Genomic DNA, 17,366 nt, shown 5'->3' on the forward strand with positions numbered 1-17,366 from the left:
GAACTCTTAATGTGGTTTGTCAATAGTGAACAGTATAGCCTTGACAGAAAGAAAAGGGGTAAATTCTGAGAGTGGCAAAGACCTTTTACCAAGCCTAGGGGTGAATATGTGACTGCAGTAATGACAGAGAAATGCAGAAGTTGTCGATTACCTTTATATTCTTTGGTGATTAGTACAGAAATTGGAGATACACACTCAAATTAACATCTATTTATAACTATTTTCACATTTGTAATGTCAAAGAAGCAGTACAAAAAGACTGGTGGTCTATTTTTACAACATAAGCAGCTTAAAAAATAGCTAAATTTTCAAAAACATGAAATGAAAATTGGCATTTTTTATTTCATACTGTGTTGGATACACAAAAATTACACCAGGCTACCTGCTTTAATGGAATAACAAAAGAGAATTCTGCCCTGTGTCAAAATCTCTTATTTCACTGTAAAAAGCTTATAAAATACTCAGTTTGGATGGTTAAAACTTAAACTACACAGAACAAAAATAGTTTTGTGGCATAATTAGAACTTCACCTAGATGTTTAATACTTTTTGACTTCTGTTCTGTGCTCCCCAATTTTTTGTACCATTGAAAAAATGAATCAGGGTGTTTGCTTTCATGTAGTAGAGAAGAGTCAGCGTGCCATCTAGTGGATGAACACCTATCAAATGATTGTGGCCAACTAGAAATAAATTAATTTAAGAATGCCATTAGAAATAACCACAGTGAAAATTTCAGAACCTGCATACTGCTATAATTTCCTGACACCCATATCTGTGAAGAGCATCTCAGAATCTGACACTGAGAATCCAGTGTTGAATTTCTTATAATATACTGTGAAGAAACAAAAGTGTCTTTGTGGCATATAACCGCTTTCTGGATACTTCATATTTGACAAGTGTATTGTGTATTGCTGGCAACAAGGAAATACTGAAGAGTCAGGAATGAGCACTGACTTTGTAAACCTCTTGATGTCAGTGGTGAAGCTCCTGGTTTGACTTCCATGGTATGAAAACTAGTTCCTGCTAATATGAAGTACAATAATTTTGTGGTTACTGAGCACTGACACAGGTTACCCGGAGAGGTTGTGGTGTCTCCCTTCTTTGAGATACTCTGTCCTGGGCAACCTGCTCTAGATGGCCATGCCTGAGAAATGCAGTTGGACCAGATTGTAATCCCAAGGTTCGTCAAGTCCAACTCCTGGCTCCACACAAGACCACCATCACCACCATCCCCTTGCCCCCCAAAAAATTAATAATAATAATCAGGTGTCTGAGAGCATTGTCCAGACCTGGTGACCTCCAGAGGTCCCTTACAACCTGAATTACTCTGTGATGGTATGATATGGAGGAAAGTTTGCAAAACGTGCAACCTGAATATTCCAGTGCTTCTGAAAATCTTATGAGGGTCCTACAGACATGATATCAGTTGGGAACCTGCTTTTTTGACATCAGGGATAGATAATGCTGAAAAATGATGGAATATAACTTAATGTCAGCTAAGAATTAATGTGGCTGGTATGCAGATATATCAGAGGTAGATTTAGAAAGACCAGATAGACTCAGAGAACACAGACTGTGATGACAAGAGCTGGATGTGTTGCTATTTATGACGGAAACAGTTTCACAGTTCAGGTTGTCATTTAGCACCTCTGTGTTATGTATGGTGGATGGAAAAGTAAGATATGAAAAACTGTGAGAAGTAACTGGTCTTCCACAGCTGATTGGTCAGGTAGTCCAAGCTTCACAGAAAAAAAAACAACTGTTTTCAATATTAGTGTGTGTTTCCATTGTCATCATGGCACTTTCATCATGAGCAGGGTGACACGCTGAGCAGCAGTTGTTTTCATTATTGAGTTACATCCCTATTACAAGGCTATTACTTCTCCATTAAAACTTGTATTATTCTGAGCTAAAAATTGTAAACTTGATTCCATCTGTGTACATTCATACATCTCAGAGCGAGCTATGACATTAGTTGAAAGGGATAATTGAACACGGTGCTTTCTGCAATGCAGCTGAAAGTTCAGAAGCTTAAGAGCATTTTAAAAGGATATAAAAGCAAATGAATATGAGAACAACTAATGGAAAATATTGTTGTGAAAGAGCGAATGAAACAGAATAGCTGTTTCCAAACTGTCATTATCAAGGCTTAGCTCGTCAAAGTAAGTAACTGATGATATTTGACTATACAGTTTATTTGTTGTCTGCTAAATTGCTTTCAGACTCATGTAAAATCATTGTCATCTTTAGAATATATGCATTATATATATGTTTTAGAATCAACCACATAAGAACAATAAACGCTGTGAAGCACCTTGTGCACATTTTAAAAGTAGTTACACTAGTTCAGATTCTCAGCTGACTTTCCTAAAGTTGCACTGATTTACATTAGCAAACAGTCTGATAGTGTTTATATGCATATTGTTTAAATCTGTGATGAGGGAAACAAATGAGGAGAGGCAGTGAAACTCTCCGGGGTTTCTTTGCTTCACCTCAGCAGCAAAATATGAAAACTGCCGGCTCTGTGGAATCCCATCCTTTTTTAGTGCAGTTTGCTCATTTCACCTCCAAAGTGACATCTCCTGTTGTTACTGGGAAATTCTGTCCTGGGTGAAAAAGAAAAAACTAAAAAGGAAAAAAAAGAAGGAAAAAAAAAGGGGAAAAAGAAAAAAAGGGTGGCTGTCACCACACAAGTTTCTGAAGCCGAACCATAGAACTACAGAATGGTTTCAGTTGGAAGGGGCCTTAAAAACCATCCAGTTCCGACACCCCTGGAAATAAAAGAAATTCTGAGGGGATGAAAACTTTTCTGCTGCTATCAAAATAACTTCATTTACAAGTGTAATGAGTCATTGCACAGTAAGTATCGAATAAATCTGTGTGAAGAAAGCAGTGTCAAACGTTCATTTACGCTGGAACAGCACTTAAACAGGAAACGCTGCTGTCAGAAATCCTTGATGGAACCGCAGTTCCAATAGACCAAAATCTGGTTTAAAACCGGCCAGCTGGTGGCACAAGGGTTTCTTTAGAGGTAACTACCCACACCCCTTTCACAACAATGGAATTATAAAATGTTCTGTGTCTTGAAACCTTGCATCACTCTACCCCCAAAAGCGGATGCTAGCACAGAAAAGACAGCAGTGAAATCCAAAGAATCAGATCCATGTGTCAGTAGATCTTTTATAGGATTGCGTGTTTTGCCTTTTCTCTTTTGTTGCAGGTCATAATTTGTGAGGTTTGCTTTTTTTTTTTTTTTTTTTAAAAATAAATCTTTGCAGCGTATCAGCTTTTCAGCATCCATCCTCAATACGGCCAGCGAGGGGGGATGGAATTTGTAGCAGAAATAAAAAGATGCCTTTTTTAGCGTAATATGTATTTAGCTTACGTCCTTAAAGCTCCATCCTACTTCCATCACGCTTCTTGGAAAGGCGTCCCGCCGCCAGCGTTCAGCAGAAGAGCAGAGGAAGCGGCGTTTCGATTACGAATACCAAAGCCATCACTTTCTTGTGCCCTTTCCTCCCACGAACGTTGTGAGAGGGAAGAACCCCCCGCTGCTGCCCGCCCCTTCCAACCCGTCCGGCGCGGCGCTGAGCGGTGCTGAGCGGCTCCGGCAGAGCCAGGTAGGGTCTGGGGGTGGCGAGAGGAGGGCAGGGGAAGGGCGGCGGGGTTTGGGGGGCGAGGGCCAGGAGGGGCAGCCCCTGTTCCCCCCACCCCACGCACCTCGGGGGAGCCTCTGGCCGCATCTCTGCGTGGGGATGTGCGCACTGGGGGGCTCCAGCATCGCCCCGCCGTCGTCCCCAGCACTGCTTGTCACCCCTACGGCCCCCCCGGCCCGCCCCCCCCCTCCCCCCGGGACCTTGACGTGCTTCTTCCTTATAATAATTTAGTATAATTTAGCCCTTGAAAGGGCTTATTACGTTAAGCAGCCCCTTACTGGCACTACAGGGTCTCCCCCCTCCCCAGGCTGCCCTGGCCCTTTCCTTCTCCCCTAGGTAGCTTTGGGGCATGAAGAGAAAAAAATATATATATAAATAAATAAATAATAAAAAGATTCCTAAACCATTTATATGTCAGCCCTCAAATGCCTCATTTAGAAAAGTTAATATTCATCGTTTGCTATACTTTTCCAATCAGTACTTGTAAAAGTACATTTCTCACTTCTACCTTTTCCATTTTCCTCCCTGCAGTCAACAGTTCAAAGTGACAAATTCTGCTCTTGCTTTTTCAGGAGGTTTTTCAGACTGAGCTGTCTTTGCATTGACTCGCTTACTGAGAGTGATCGCTCTCTGTTTCTGTGATGAATGAAGGTTCAGAAGATTCTTGAGTACAAGTTGTGACTGTCTGCAGTTTGAAAGATTACCTCTGCATCTACTTTCAACCTGACAAAACCTGCATGGTAAGTAAACACTTATGTTGTTTGAAACGTAGGCAAATTTTCATTTTAACCAATAACTAGAAATCCTGGCTGAAAAGTGCTTAGACCTACTAAGGTTAAGACAACTGTTTGCTAGATCTTTTTTGCTTTTCTGCATGAATCTTATTTGACTTGTGGCATATTTAAAGTCATACTTGAAAAAGACTTAAGTTGACAAGAAGCCATCCTTAAAGATGTAAGATCAGTGGTTTCCTCACTTGACCCCAAAACATTTGTTCAAACAATCTGAGGTTCAGAAGAACCTGATTTTTTTATTCTTTTTTTTTTTTTTTCTTTATAAAAAAAGAAGTCACAACCCTTTGGGTAGAAATTCGGGTTTCCAAAAGAGTTGATCAAAATGAGTGATTTGACCAAACTGAAGATCACTTAAGAGTATCAGCACCCTTTCATTCAGAAGTCCCCTGGTCATTCCAGGAAAATGAGGAATTTCCTAACAAAGTTAATGATCATTAAACGCACTCAGTTGTCTACTTTGTGAGATATCATTAATGCAGTTTGTAGAATTTAAAATATTCAGTTTGTTTTAAGATTTTGTTGGATTCACAATGGCATAATGACTTTTAGGAAACAATAATTAAAAATTCAACTGTAGCTTTAAGCATGTATGAAATGTGAAAAACATGCTTAAAGCTATTGACACTTTAGACGACTAATAGACAACTTTTATTTTACTTTTGTCTTTGAAACTGTCATTCGCTGCTATTGCCTTAGCATTTTGTCCATTGAATATTTTTGTATTCCTTCAGAGACAGAGAATCTTTGCCTTTCAAATTATCTCCCCATTTCTTTTTGATAACAAAAGATCTTATTCCAATCCTTGAAGAATATCTTTATAGTAGTTGAATTTCACCAAAAACTATACGTTTTCCCTCCTGGTATTTCATTGAAGAATACTGCAAACCATATTGCTCAAGTGTAAATACTGCTAGCCTGGAGTAGAACAATTTCAAACAAATTGATCAGGTTCAATAGCAGTGTGAGAGTAAGACTAAGGCTGTGTGTTTTGCTTGTTTATTTGTACACACCAATCTCAAACCTGGCTATCACTAAGTAGCTTGCGTAAGACTTTGTTCTTTAATCCCTATTCAAAGAATCAAGGGCTTTGCTCTGCATTCACTGAAATATCCATTTTGTGCTGATGTGATGTGCCAACAAGGAATGGGATTTAGAATTAACATCTGATGCTATGTAATTTTATCCTTATGTAGCGGATCGTAGTTTCATGGTCTGTAGCAGTTGTACTTCTTCTGGATGTGCTAGTAAAGTAAATTCAAGAAATGAAAACAGAGACATAGGGCCTTCTTTCCCTGTAAAGTGTAGCAGTTTGAATCTCCATGTGTAGAAGTGAACCGAAACCAGGTCTGAGGAGTTTACTAATGGTCCCTTAAAGTTGCTTCTTTAGCTGCTTTCAAAACTGAGGTCTGTCTACCAGTCAGTCTGAAAAAGGGGATGTGAAACAGTTCTTTCATCTTCTTACAGTCATTTATGGGGTGGTGGCACACTTGTAATGAATTGGAGAGAATAAGAGAGGGAGAGGAGCTACACACCTTGCTGTCATTCTGGAATATTGCTTGAAATGCAATAGCCTACTTCAGCCTGCTGCTGTTTTGTATCGCAGGAAGTTTCTAATCATAAATCTCAGGCAGGTGTCTTACAACAGTAAGTATGTCTTCTCAAATTGCAAGTTTTATGTAGTAAAACCAAAGAAAGGGAATGCTAAAAGAGATTACTTTGGACAGCTCTCCGTGAAATATCTCTTTTAAGTATGTGTCCTATTTGTATATTCACGTTCAGGTAAGTGTCTGAGTAAGGACATCTGTCTTGGCTGAGCTCAGGTTATCATGCATCTAAGCTGTCTGTCTTGTTAGCAAAACTGAGGCACGGTTTTAGGATTGGCTCTGCACTTGGTTGTTAACCTGCTGTTCAGACGAATCTCAGAAGAGATACTCCACACTGGTTTTATTTAGTAAAGTTTCGCGTTTGTCTTTGAAAGAACAATTGAAAATGAGTTTCTTTATCTTCTCCCCCTAGATGGGAACAAGAACACTGTCAACTGGTACTTATCTGTTCCGTAGGTGAAAACGTGAGGCAAAATTGTAGACCTCATTGTTTTCCAACAGGATAAAATTAGACACCAAGATGTCTGATCCATCCACATTCTGCTGTTCTCCTGAAGTGCAACGGAAGATTCTGTTAGCTGTGTTTCTTTAAGGTCCAGTCCTGCAAAGATCATACTGTTTGTGGAGAAGAAAAAGCACTGTCCTGCTCACTGGTAGGTGTTCACTGGCTTGGGATCTAAGTCTAGATGCTTCTATATGATTGTCAGTTTACTCAGGAGTACAAAGGGCCTCTAGTGAACATGAAAATGGAGGGAGAAGACCGTACAAAATCCACTGGAGTGAAACAAAAAAATAGCCCACCCAATCAGAGCTGTTTTCTTATTTAAGAAAAGCAGAAAAAAACACCTGCTAGTACTATTATTGGTGTGTGTGTGTGTGTGCATTGCTTTCTGAATTTGGAATAAAACTTGCCAAAGAAAATATAGATATGTTGCCTGGCACATAAAAATACCTGGTAAAATAAAAACGAGTAACTTCCCAGTTGGAAAGCCTTCTTCAGTAACAGGCATTAGTAATACTGCTCTCAGTGCTCAGAGTGGTCTATTTCACTGCACTTGTGATGATCTGTGAATCTGTTTTTCTTAGGCTTTCAGAACCAAGAAAAAATCACTTTTTTTTTTTTTTTTTTTCTGGAGAAGTGAGAATTAACTCAAGGAAATGACTCTGATGATATTTTTAGTAATGTTTATCACTGAATCTGCCACGGGTAAGTATAAATCCTCATTTCAGCCATAGAACCTTTAAAATATTTGCCAAATATATGACACCTTCTTGACAGTTGCTCAGAGTGGTGAAACTTTAGACCAGTTCCAGACTTGGAAAATTTGGTCCAAAGTAAAAAAATTATTAAATAAATAGAACCGAGTTGCTATGTGGAAACACCTGATTATGTTGTATGGGAGCATGGCTATATGGAGAGCCACAGCAAGAAAAATAGTGATCACGATTCTTTTTGAGACATTAAGAAGCGTAGTCAGAATGGTTGCTAAAGAGAGATAATCTCTAGGACAAAGAGACTGAAGGCATATTTTGTTCTTGAATATTTGCACTAGACCATGTTTCCTTTTCTGTATTTTATATGACTTCCACGCGTAATGGTACATTTAGAAAATTTGATTAAAAAAGCAGACTTTGAGGCTAAATTTTTCACATAGAACCTTGTTCCAAGGGAAATTTTCTAAAAATATATGAAGTTTTTAAGAAATCTTACCATGTAACGATTTAGTTTTAATTAAGAAGAAAATGTACATGTTAATTCATAGGATCTCTGCTTTTATGGCAGTTGATCAGTTCTGAGGATTAGCCACCTTTGTCAAGTCAATACATTTTCCTTCCCCCCTTCCATTTGTGACAGCTGCTTTTTTATAAAGTTCTACCGACTGTGCTCATTGGATTTGTACACTTATGGACCCACATGAAAGAATCTTAGGGAAATGTCCATTTTTTATCTTTCTATACCTTCTAGTTTTGCTTGGGTAAGGTAGAATGAAAACTTGGACAACTGAGGTCTCAGACTGAAATAAATTTTGCTGGAACAAATAAATACTGCCAAACTACTTTGCTAAAAGAAAGTAACTTTATAAAAGACCTACTCCACAGCAAGTCACTTTAAAGTCAGGCTAATGGCATTTTATGAAAGAGTATCGAGCCTTTTTTTCCTTTTTTTTTTTTTTTTCTGAAGAGAAGTTGTGTCCCCTTCGTGCCTCCATTGATGTACTAGAAGGGGAATATTTTTTCCTTTGTTTTCCTGAGTCGATGCTACATTTTGAGACAGAAGGATACACAATAAACTGGTACAAAGAAAATGCTGGAAGGCAGAAGCTGATAAAGGAAACACAGAGAATTATTTCCCAAATGAATTTTCTGGAGTTTTGGCCAGCTGAACTCAGCGACTCTGGGAATTACTCTGTCACTCACAGGTGGGTACATAGGAAGTGGATGAACAACATCCTGCCCTTTAAGTTGTCTATAAAGATGGTCTTGGTCTTTGTCTTATTCGTGGCGTTTATACAAAGGAAGTTCAGGGAACTACATCAATTATGGTGTCACTTTCCACGTCATTTCACAATAACCACCCAGACAGACCCATAATACATACATATTTCTACAGGCTGATACAGCCTTTTAAAGGTTCTGTAAACTTTTGATAAAGCAGGTGGCATTTCTGCTGTTTCATGGCTGATTCTCTAAGCACAATGACAGATAGGCAACCCTTCTGTCAATGGCCAAGTAGAAGGAAACATTTGCTTGTCCTCTCAACCAGACCTGTTCTTCCTTACTCCATTGAGTGGAACTCACTTAGTGAGGCCTGCCAAGTAAATCAAATGTAGTAAGGTAATGGTGACATAGCTGAACTCTGGTTTCTTTGCGCAGCCTGGCATGCTTGGAGCTGTTCAAAGAACAAATGAAATCATTGTATTTGATTCCTTACCACCACAGAACGTCACGAGGCAAAAGCGGAAATAAGGATGGGCTTCAACTGATGGTGGTATTCCCCATTTGATCATGAGGAATGACAGAAAGACTATATCAAAGTTTTGTTGTACGAAGTTTTTATGATGAACTTGCACCACAACTGTAATTCAGGATTTACATTTGAAGTAACAATTCATTTTAAACAAATTATTTCTCATGTAATGATTTGTCCTGTTCTTGAGGTAATATTTTTAAGGTTCTTGCCTGGTTCATAAAGGTTATTGGCTGTTATGGGACTTCATATACTGTAAAATGCTATCCACACTTCTCCAGCAACATAGCATACACAATTTTGATAGTATATAGTTTTAAGTTAGACTTCAATTGTTAATCTGTTACCTAGTTAATGTTCAAGTTAGAAACTGAAAACCTCATGGTATATTTTTCCATGTATCATTATTGTTGTATTGATTTTATTTTTAAAAGTAATGAGTCACCGTATCTGAAATGCTGAATGCTATAAAAGAAAAGCCTACTGGTAGAGCAAAGACACACATGAATATTTCTTTTAGTTGTATGTGATTTCTTATTAATGGCAGGTCAGTCTTTCTCCAATTAGTAAATAAAGCTTGAGAAAAAATTTCCTAATGTATGTTGAACATGATATTAACAGAATTGGCCTTGGGGGTGATGACTGTGGTAGTCTGGCCACTTTGTTCTGCAATGTAGTACAGATTTAGCATATTATTGGGTACAGATCCGTCTAAATTAGCAGAGGTGAAGTCAGCTGCCTAACTGTGGTACTTTGGGGTTAGATAATAGGCTTGTGGGTTATCATGGACCTATACATTTCATATCAAGTCTGAACTTGGCATTAAAGCTTTATTACGTTATTGATGGCCTTGAGCAGTCATCCATATAGTGACTTCACTAAATAAGGTGATAAAAAGTTATTAAATCTGAAAACTCACTCTACTGCCAGCACCTAAATAACAGGATAAAATGCACGCTCTGACATGGAGCAAGGAGCATATCTGAATCACCAGGCTACAAAAGGAGGTTATCATAACAAGTCTAAAAAAAAGGCACAGCAGAGGAAAGCTGTGATAACCCTAACCTTAATTCACAATACTTGTGGTTTTGTGATTTTTTTTGAGAATTTGGAATAATGGTAGTAAATATACAGTAAATTACAAGAACTATATAAAACTAATATGATAAAAATATAAACTCAATATTGAGGGAAAAAGTCTTATATTTAGAAGAAGGAGATGAGGGAAAAAGACCCCAAGTAAAAATATTAGGATAAAGTTTCTTAAAATGATTAGTTGTTAGAAAACACAAAAATGTCTGATCCTTTGTGAAATGCTTTGATTTCCTGATTCGTCTAAGCAAGAAACAGAAAAAAAAGAAAGTTTTTGATTTTATCAAAGTATTCATATGCAATTAAGAGTTTTGATTTTCAGTTATGAAACTCTATTTTCATTTTCTAAGACACTATATTATGATACTATCTTATAAAAATGTGTTTTGAAAAAAGGGACTTTTATTAAGATAAAAGTTTCTGAAATAAAGTATTTTGACCAGCCCGAAACAATATTTATTTATTTATTTATTTAGAATATCTTTCTGTTAGACCTATAAGGATATCTTTTTTTTTTTTTTTTTTTTTTTTAAGGATCAGAATGCAGAATGAAGGCCATTGGAATAATATGTATAAGTGTTTTTTTTTTTTTTTTTGGGGGGGGGATTTTCATGGGATTTGGGGATTATTTTATCTGTTGGTTCCCACTGTTGGCAAACATATTAAAGCTGTTACATTTCAGCAAATATAGAAGATTATTTTCAGAATCAGTTTCCTGCAGTGAAGGAGGAATTTTATTAGACTCTATGGAGAGGAAAATATTGTGGACTAATGAATTGGTTTAAGACTTAGTAAGACTGACAGAATGGAGATTGTTTTGTTTCAGAGCATTTATAATAGGCTTTTGTTTTAAAGTAGACATTCTAAGATAGTTTTGTTTATATATTTTATTTTCAAGTATTTAATTTATATATGATAATTTGTAAACAATATAGGAATTATTATTTTTTTAGCTGCTTAAGCAGTTTTAGTGAACAAAGTGTCAATCCAATTTACTGCAGATTTTCAGGAAGTGTATGACAACACAGCACTGACAGATTTTGCAAACTATTTTTTCCTGCTATGTTGCAACTGACAATGTGCAACAAGAAAGAGGTGAAAATGATGTAATGATGTATAATGTATTATCCACTTATTTATATTTTTGACTTAAAGAAGAATAAGAATTTTTACAGTTAAAGTAGAAGTATTTTGCTGAGACATAGCATGTATAGCCAAAGATGCATATTTTGATGTGTTTTCACATTGCTTAGTAGAGTAGACTTCAGCCGTTATTTCAGGAATTAATAGACTTCACCTGAAAGCCTGAGTGTGTGCATGTTCAGCAAAAAATCTTTAAAATGAAGGATTTCGTATGTATTTGGTGTGGGGGTGGTAAGAAGAAAAACTGTCACACATATTTGGCAGGATTTCTAATTTATATGGGTTTTCATAACCCATATCCTGTGGTTGTCCAAAAAAAAAAAAAAAAAAAAAACCATAAACCAAAACAATCAACCAACCAAAAAAAAGCAGGTCATCTTGCTGCTCTGTATTTGTGAACTTGAAAATCTTGCTGCTCCGTGTTTGTGAACTTGAAATAGAGAGAACCATAATATTGTGCACTGGAAGGCTGATTGTCACTTTCTTGATGTAGATAGAAATACAGCACTGAGTTTGTGCAGTGAAGTAACTAAGGGATGGCAGAATTGGATATGTATGCAGTCTTTATGGTAAACTCAGATTATATGCTCTAAGGGCTTTCACTTCCTTGTAATCTCTCCTGAGTCAAGCTATTTTTTGTTGTTCCTTCTTGCTGGGTTTTATGAGTGAAGCTGAAAGGCTGTTAAGCCAGCAGCCAGTTTTGTAGCCCCAAAAGTATCCCTAAAGAATTGCAGCAAGTGAAGACTGAGACAGGAATATAACAGCTCAGACACTAGCAGTTTAAGCAATACAATGTAATGTATTTTTTGTTGGTGGTGTAGAAAATCATGTATATTGCAGACAAGTAGAAATTATATAAGCCAAATTCATCTCAGTTTTGCATAGGTATGTTTTTGTCACCTTCCAGAGAGTCGGTCCTTGCCAGAGTTTGTCTCGTCAGCTAGAATATCGTGATCCACTTTGGCTGAAATCCTCATATTTGTTGAAGTGATTTCACTAAAATAATGACAGAAAAAAGCCTCTATGGAGTGATGGTGCTGAGGAGAGCATGTGGCTTTATTGATCATTTTCTTCCATTTACTGAATCTAGGTGCTAAACTTATATTTATTTTATGGCCAGATCCATAATTGCATCTCCAGCATTATTCAGATACAAGTGTGATGTCTAAAAGAGCACACAGACTTGGTGAAATTCATTGGAACTAATATTTATGACTTCACCTTAGCTATTTACCTTAGGTACCTTTATTGTCATGTGGAGAGAGAAGTCTCTCTGGGGCACAGATTATCTTGTCCTAAAACAAACTTGTAAAATAGGTCGTGTAAACTGCACTCTGAGAGGTTACCGAGTGTTATCCCACTGCTGACTGTGGTGTGTAGGTCAATTTAAATGTGTAAATGCGTTGCTGAAGAACAGATGAGAAGGACTCCACCCACTGTGAATACATCTCTGATGGAAATGTTCTGATAAGGTTTTTCCTGTTTATGACACCGCAGTTAACTGATTAAGAAACCAAACCACCATGTTTAGATTTAGATAGTCAATTGCAACTATGAATAATGAATACTTCCAGTGAGTAAGGAGAAGAAGAATCTGCAGGCTGAAAAAGGACTGCAATGTGAAGAGGGTGAGCAAAGCAATTCTGTTTTGGGGAGTTCATAAAGGAAAAAAAAAAAAGAAATCTCAAGCTAAATTCATCATATAAGTGATGTTGTAATGGTTCTTCTGACTCTTTTAACAGTAAAAGGTATATCACATGAGAATGGTGTGAAAGCTGATACACTTGTCAGACTTGTTCCTCCATTTCAACCTCTTTGTCCCTTAGCCATTTTCAGTGAAATAGTTCTTTGCTTGTTTCAGTTCTCCTAGGAGCAATTCCTTTTTCTTTTCTTGGAGGCAGGAAGATTCAAATGTATTTATGAAGACATGTCTGACACCAGAAGGAAGTGTTCTGTGATTACTACTTTTGCTTTGTCAGACCCTGTTTGTTCAGTAAAAATGAGAGCTGAGTTTTAGGCATTAATTGTAAAACCTCGCCCATTAATTTACAGGTAGAAAAATTACTTTCTCTTAAGCCCTAACTTTGCCAAAGTGAGACTAACTTTGCCAAATTTAAGCCCAAACACCTTCAGGTTCTTTTCCCTTTGTAGCCATGTATTTGGACATATCTGGCAATGAAATATCTCACAGCTATAATCTGAGTCATTAGGGAAATATGTGAATAGAATATATTAGATACCTGAATGATCACATTCAGCTTCTAGATAGTCAGAAGAGGCATTTTTAGAGCATATTCACCTGACTTTTTATAGATATGGGATGTGATGAACATGCTCTAGAAGAAAGAGTTCATGGCTTTTCCATCAACCTGGGGTGGCCATTAAACTGTAGACCTCTGATCAGTAGAGAATGAGAGAAAAAGAGATTAATCCCTTCCAACATGACTTCTTGGGCAGACATAGAATCATAGAACACCTTGGGTTGGAAGGGTTCTTGAAGATCATCTAGTTCCCATACCCTGCCATAAGGATGCCACCCACTAGACCAGGTTGCTCAGGGCCTCATCCAACCTGGCCTTGAACACCTCCAGGGATGGGGCATCCACAGCTTCTCTGGGCAACCTGTGACAGTGCCTCACCACCCTCTGAATGAAGAATTTCCTACTAACATCTAACCTAAATCTCCTCTCTTTTAGTTTAAAGCCATTCCCCCTTATCCTGTCATTGTCTGCCCAAGAAGGAAGTTGCTCTCCGTCTTTTTTTATAACCCCCCTTTAAGCATTGAAAAGCCACAATGAGGTCACTCCTGAACCTTCTCTTCTTCAGGCTGAACATCCCCAGCTCTCTCAGCCTTTCTTCACAGGAGAGGTGCTCCAGCCCTCTAATCAATCTTGTGGCCCTCCTCTGGACCTGTTCTAACAGGTCCACATCCTTCTTGTGCTGAGGGCCCCATACCTGGACGCGGTACTCTAAGTGGGGCCTCACAAGGGCAGAGCAGAGGGGCAGAATCCCCTCCCTCACCCTGCTGGCCACTCCTCTGGTGATGCAGCCCAGGACACAATTGGCCTTCTGGGCTGCAAGAGCGCACTGCCAACTCATGTCGAGCTTTTTGTCCATCAGAACCTCCAAGTCTTTCTCTGCAGGGCTGCTCTCAATGTGTTCTTCTCCCAGTCTGTACTCATGTCTGAGATTGCCCCAAACCAGGTGCAGCACCTTGCACTTTCACTTGTTGAACCTCATTAGGTTCATGTGGGCCCAGTTCTCAGGCTTGTCCAGGTCCCTTTGGATGGCATCCCTTCCTTCTGTTGTATTGACTGCACCACTCATCTTAGTGTCAACTTTGAATCCAGAAGTATCATGTTTGAATCCAGAAGTGATTAACTAATTCATGAGAATTGCATAGTTTGGAAATATTTCCAAAATATTGGTGATTATCTACACAGCATCAAACAATGAAAAATGTGACTTTTTGAACAATAGCACAGTAGCCTGTTTTATTTTTTATGTTTAAAATATATATGCATATTTCTTAGTTACTGCTTTAAACCTTAGCATAAGAGATTAAACCTGCCAGATCACATGTTGATTTAAGCTACTAAAACTCTTTTGTTCTCACTTGTAAATATATCTGATGCCACAGATAGTTAAATTTTTGTTCTGGTAAATATGGAATATACTGTTATATTTCATAGATATAATTTTATTGTCAAGTGTTTTGTGATAGATGATTTAGTTTGGATAACCTATTTCATTGTGAGAAATAATGCATTTGGAATTGGAAAAGCAGTGAAGGGGAATGTAAATAATCAGTTCATTAATGATGTATTTTTTACATAACAGATGTATTAAAGAACTTGTTTTTGTTTTGCTCTATAGCTCACTGAGCTACAATCCTTTAAAAAGCTCCTAACACTGATTTTACAAATGTTTTTTCATAGCAATGGAAGACAAAATTTCACAATTCAGAAGTGGACCTTGAATGTGCTTGAAAGGAATAAAAGCAGCTGTTTCAACAAAAATCATTTGACAACCGAAATTCAAAATGCTGGAACGGGTCATTCACTGAAATGCAGTGATTTGTCTGTCAATGAAAATGACAGTGTAACATGGTACAAGGTAATTGCTCAAATCATTGTCTGTAGATCAAAAACATCTGCAGGAAAAATGAATTATAAAGATTTCTAGAAGCACCTACAAATCTTATAATACTTTAATTTCTCATGTTTTTGGTGAAAAAAGCCTTTAGACAGATACAGAGAAGAAAGTTTCTACCTGCTTTCAGATTTGTTAGAAAAATGAACCTGCAATCAGAAATTACTGTTAGTTTGGAATGGTAATAGATCCGATGTGCACATCTGTTGGCTGATTTAGCTACTTTGTTAATGTAAGTATTATTCTGACATTAAATTAAGTGCCAAGATATTTCTTTTACAGTTGGCATGTGCTTGTAAAGTAATTGAAAAACTTTTAAATTTTGCCGTTCCTGAACATTTTTTCCAAAATGTAGCAGATATAGTTCTGTTCAGTTTAGGCAAATCATTGGTCTTCTTTGGACCAGTTTTTGCCAGGGCATAGACAATAGCTGTATAAGCTTTTGTAACTGTTGAGCGTTGGTGTGCTCAGCCATTGGATTAAGCACCCTGACTAGGTTTCTTCCGCCCTGTCCCTACTCACCACCTTGAGCAGTGCTCCTTATTCCTCTCCGTGGGTTGCAGGTGTCCTGCTTGGAGTAACCGACACCATTCCTTCATGTACATGTTGAATCATCTTCAGGAAAGGATTTTGGTGTCTTAAGTGTTGGCATCTGTATTCTGCCTGACACAGCCCTCCTTCCTTGTCCTTGAGAGGGCAGGACCATGGATGGATATGTTTTCCTCAGTAAAGGGGCGTGCCTTAGACTGACCTCTCTCATGACTGACTGTATCGATGCCTAATATTTTTATGACTAATATTGTATGAGACAGGTGAAGCAGCCATCCTTAGACTTAAATATCCTTGGGTTTTTGATTGGGTGAAATTTTTGAAAGCTTTCATATTACACTTGAAGCTGAGATAAAAGAAGGATGGTAACATATGCCTTTTGTACAAGAGCTTGTTAACAAATGTATGCATCCAGGAAATGTTCATTCCCTGATCCCACCAGTGACCATTTTCCCTTCTTAATCTAAGGTAATTTAGACAAGAACCGTATTACAGTGCTCTCAACTTTTAGTGGGTTGAATATTCAGAGGTTGTGTTTAAATGACCATGACTGAACACTGGGCCCCCCCTCCTTTGGGTCAGGTAGATGTCATTGAGAAAATAAAAGAGTGATGGTGAAGATTCATTTCAAAAATAATGTTTGTCTTTTTTAAGGTTTTGAATATATCTTTGCTACAGAATAATATTTTCTGGATTTATTGTTGTAGGACTGTAAGAACTATGAAAATGAAACAGAACGGGAACTGGATTTTAAAACCTTAACAGTTCAGCACTCTGGTATATATACCTGTAAAATTTTGATCAGTCATAATGGAAGGATATACCACAGCACAAGTACAATTAAGCTGGTAGTAGAAGAAGGTAAGAAAACTTTCTGAAAACTTTGAAAGGTGCTTTTGGTTCTCCTTACTATGGAAAAAATTCCCTGCTAAACTTATTTGTTTACGGATATGGTTCATTATCTCCTAATTATACTTATTTGATAAATAAATAAATATATAAAGGTGATCAGATATGGAAATCTGATCTATTTTGCAATAATTTAAAAATAAAAAGCAGAAGTTTACATTACACATTACCAATTTGGAAACATTTATTTAGTATGTCTTCCCTGAAGTTGGTTGTAATTTTTTCAAAATTGGTTGCTGTAAGTCATACAAACTTACTAAGAGTTTTGTGAGAGAGCCTTTCCAACCATTGTAAACTGTGTATGTATACGTATGCACATGCAAAAAATTCAACAGGATATACTGCTTTTTAAGCTGCTTGGTAACGACAGGTCCAGATATTCCTCCTTGAATCAAATGGAATCTATGTGGTTTGTTTTAGAAGTAAAGAAAATGCATCATTTTTACTGTGGTAGAATCTAAGAAAGCTGTTGCTTCAATATCAGTAATTCTTTTTTTTTT

General features: G+C 37.5%; 1 protein-coding gene across 12 annotated transcripts in view; it reads left to right on the forward strand.

Annotated features, from left to right (window-relative positions):
* The first annotated feature begins 3,098 nt into the window (after nt 1–3,098).
* LOC310889643 (interleukin-18 receptor 1-like) overlaps nt 3,099–17,366 on the forward strand; it is a 47,986-nt gene continuing 33,718 nt past the window's right edge. Inside the window, exons 1-8 of one of the 12 annotated variants that reach the window (XM_083817445.1) lie at nt 3,099–3,619; nt 4,228–4,395; nt 5,914–6,093; nt 6,466–6,706; nt 7,190–7,260; nt 8,236–8,473; nt 15,195–15,372; nt 16,665–16,818. In XM_083817445.1, coding sequence (XP_083673571.1) covers nt 7,212–7,260; nt 8,236–8,473; nt 15,195–15,372; nt 16,665–16,818 — 619 coding nt within the window. In that variant the 5' untranslated portion in view covers nt 3,099–3,619; nt 4,228–4,395; nt 5,914–6,093; nt 6,466–6,706; nt 7,190–7,211. The other 11 variants (XM_083817436.1, XM_083817442.1, XM_083817443.1 and 8 more) reach the window with 11 other exon arrangements.

This window comes from Anser anser (assembly GCF_964211835.1).
Source record: "Anser anser genome assembly, chromosome: 1".
In the NCBI taxonomy this organism is placed as follows: domain Eukaryota; kingdom Metazoa; phylum Chordata; class Aves; order Anseriformes; family Anatidae; genus Anser; species Anser anser.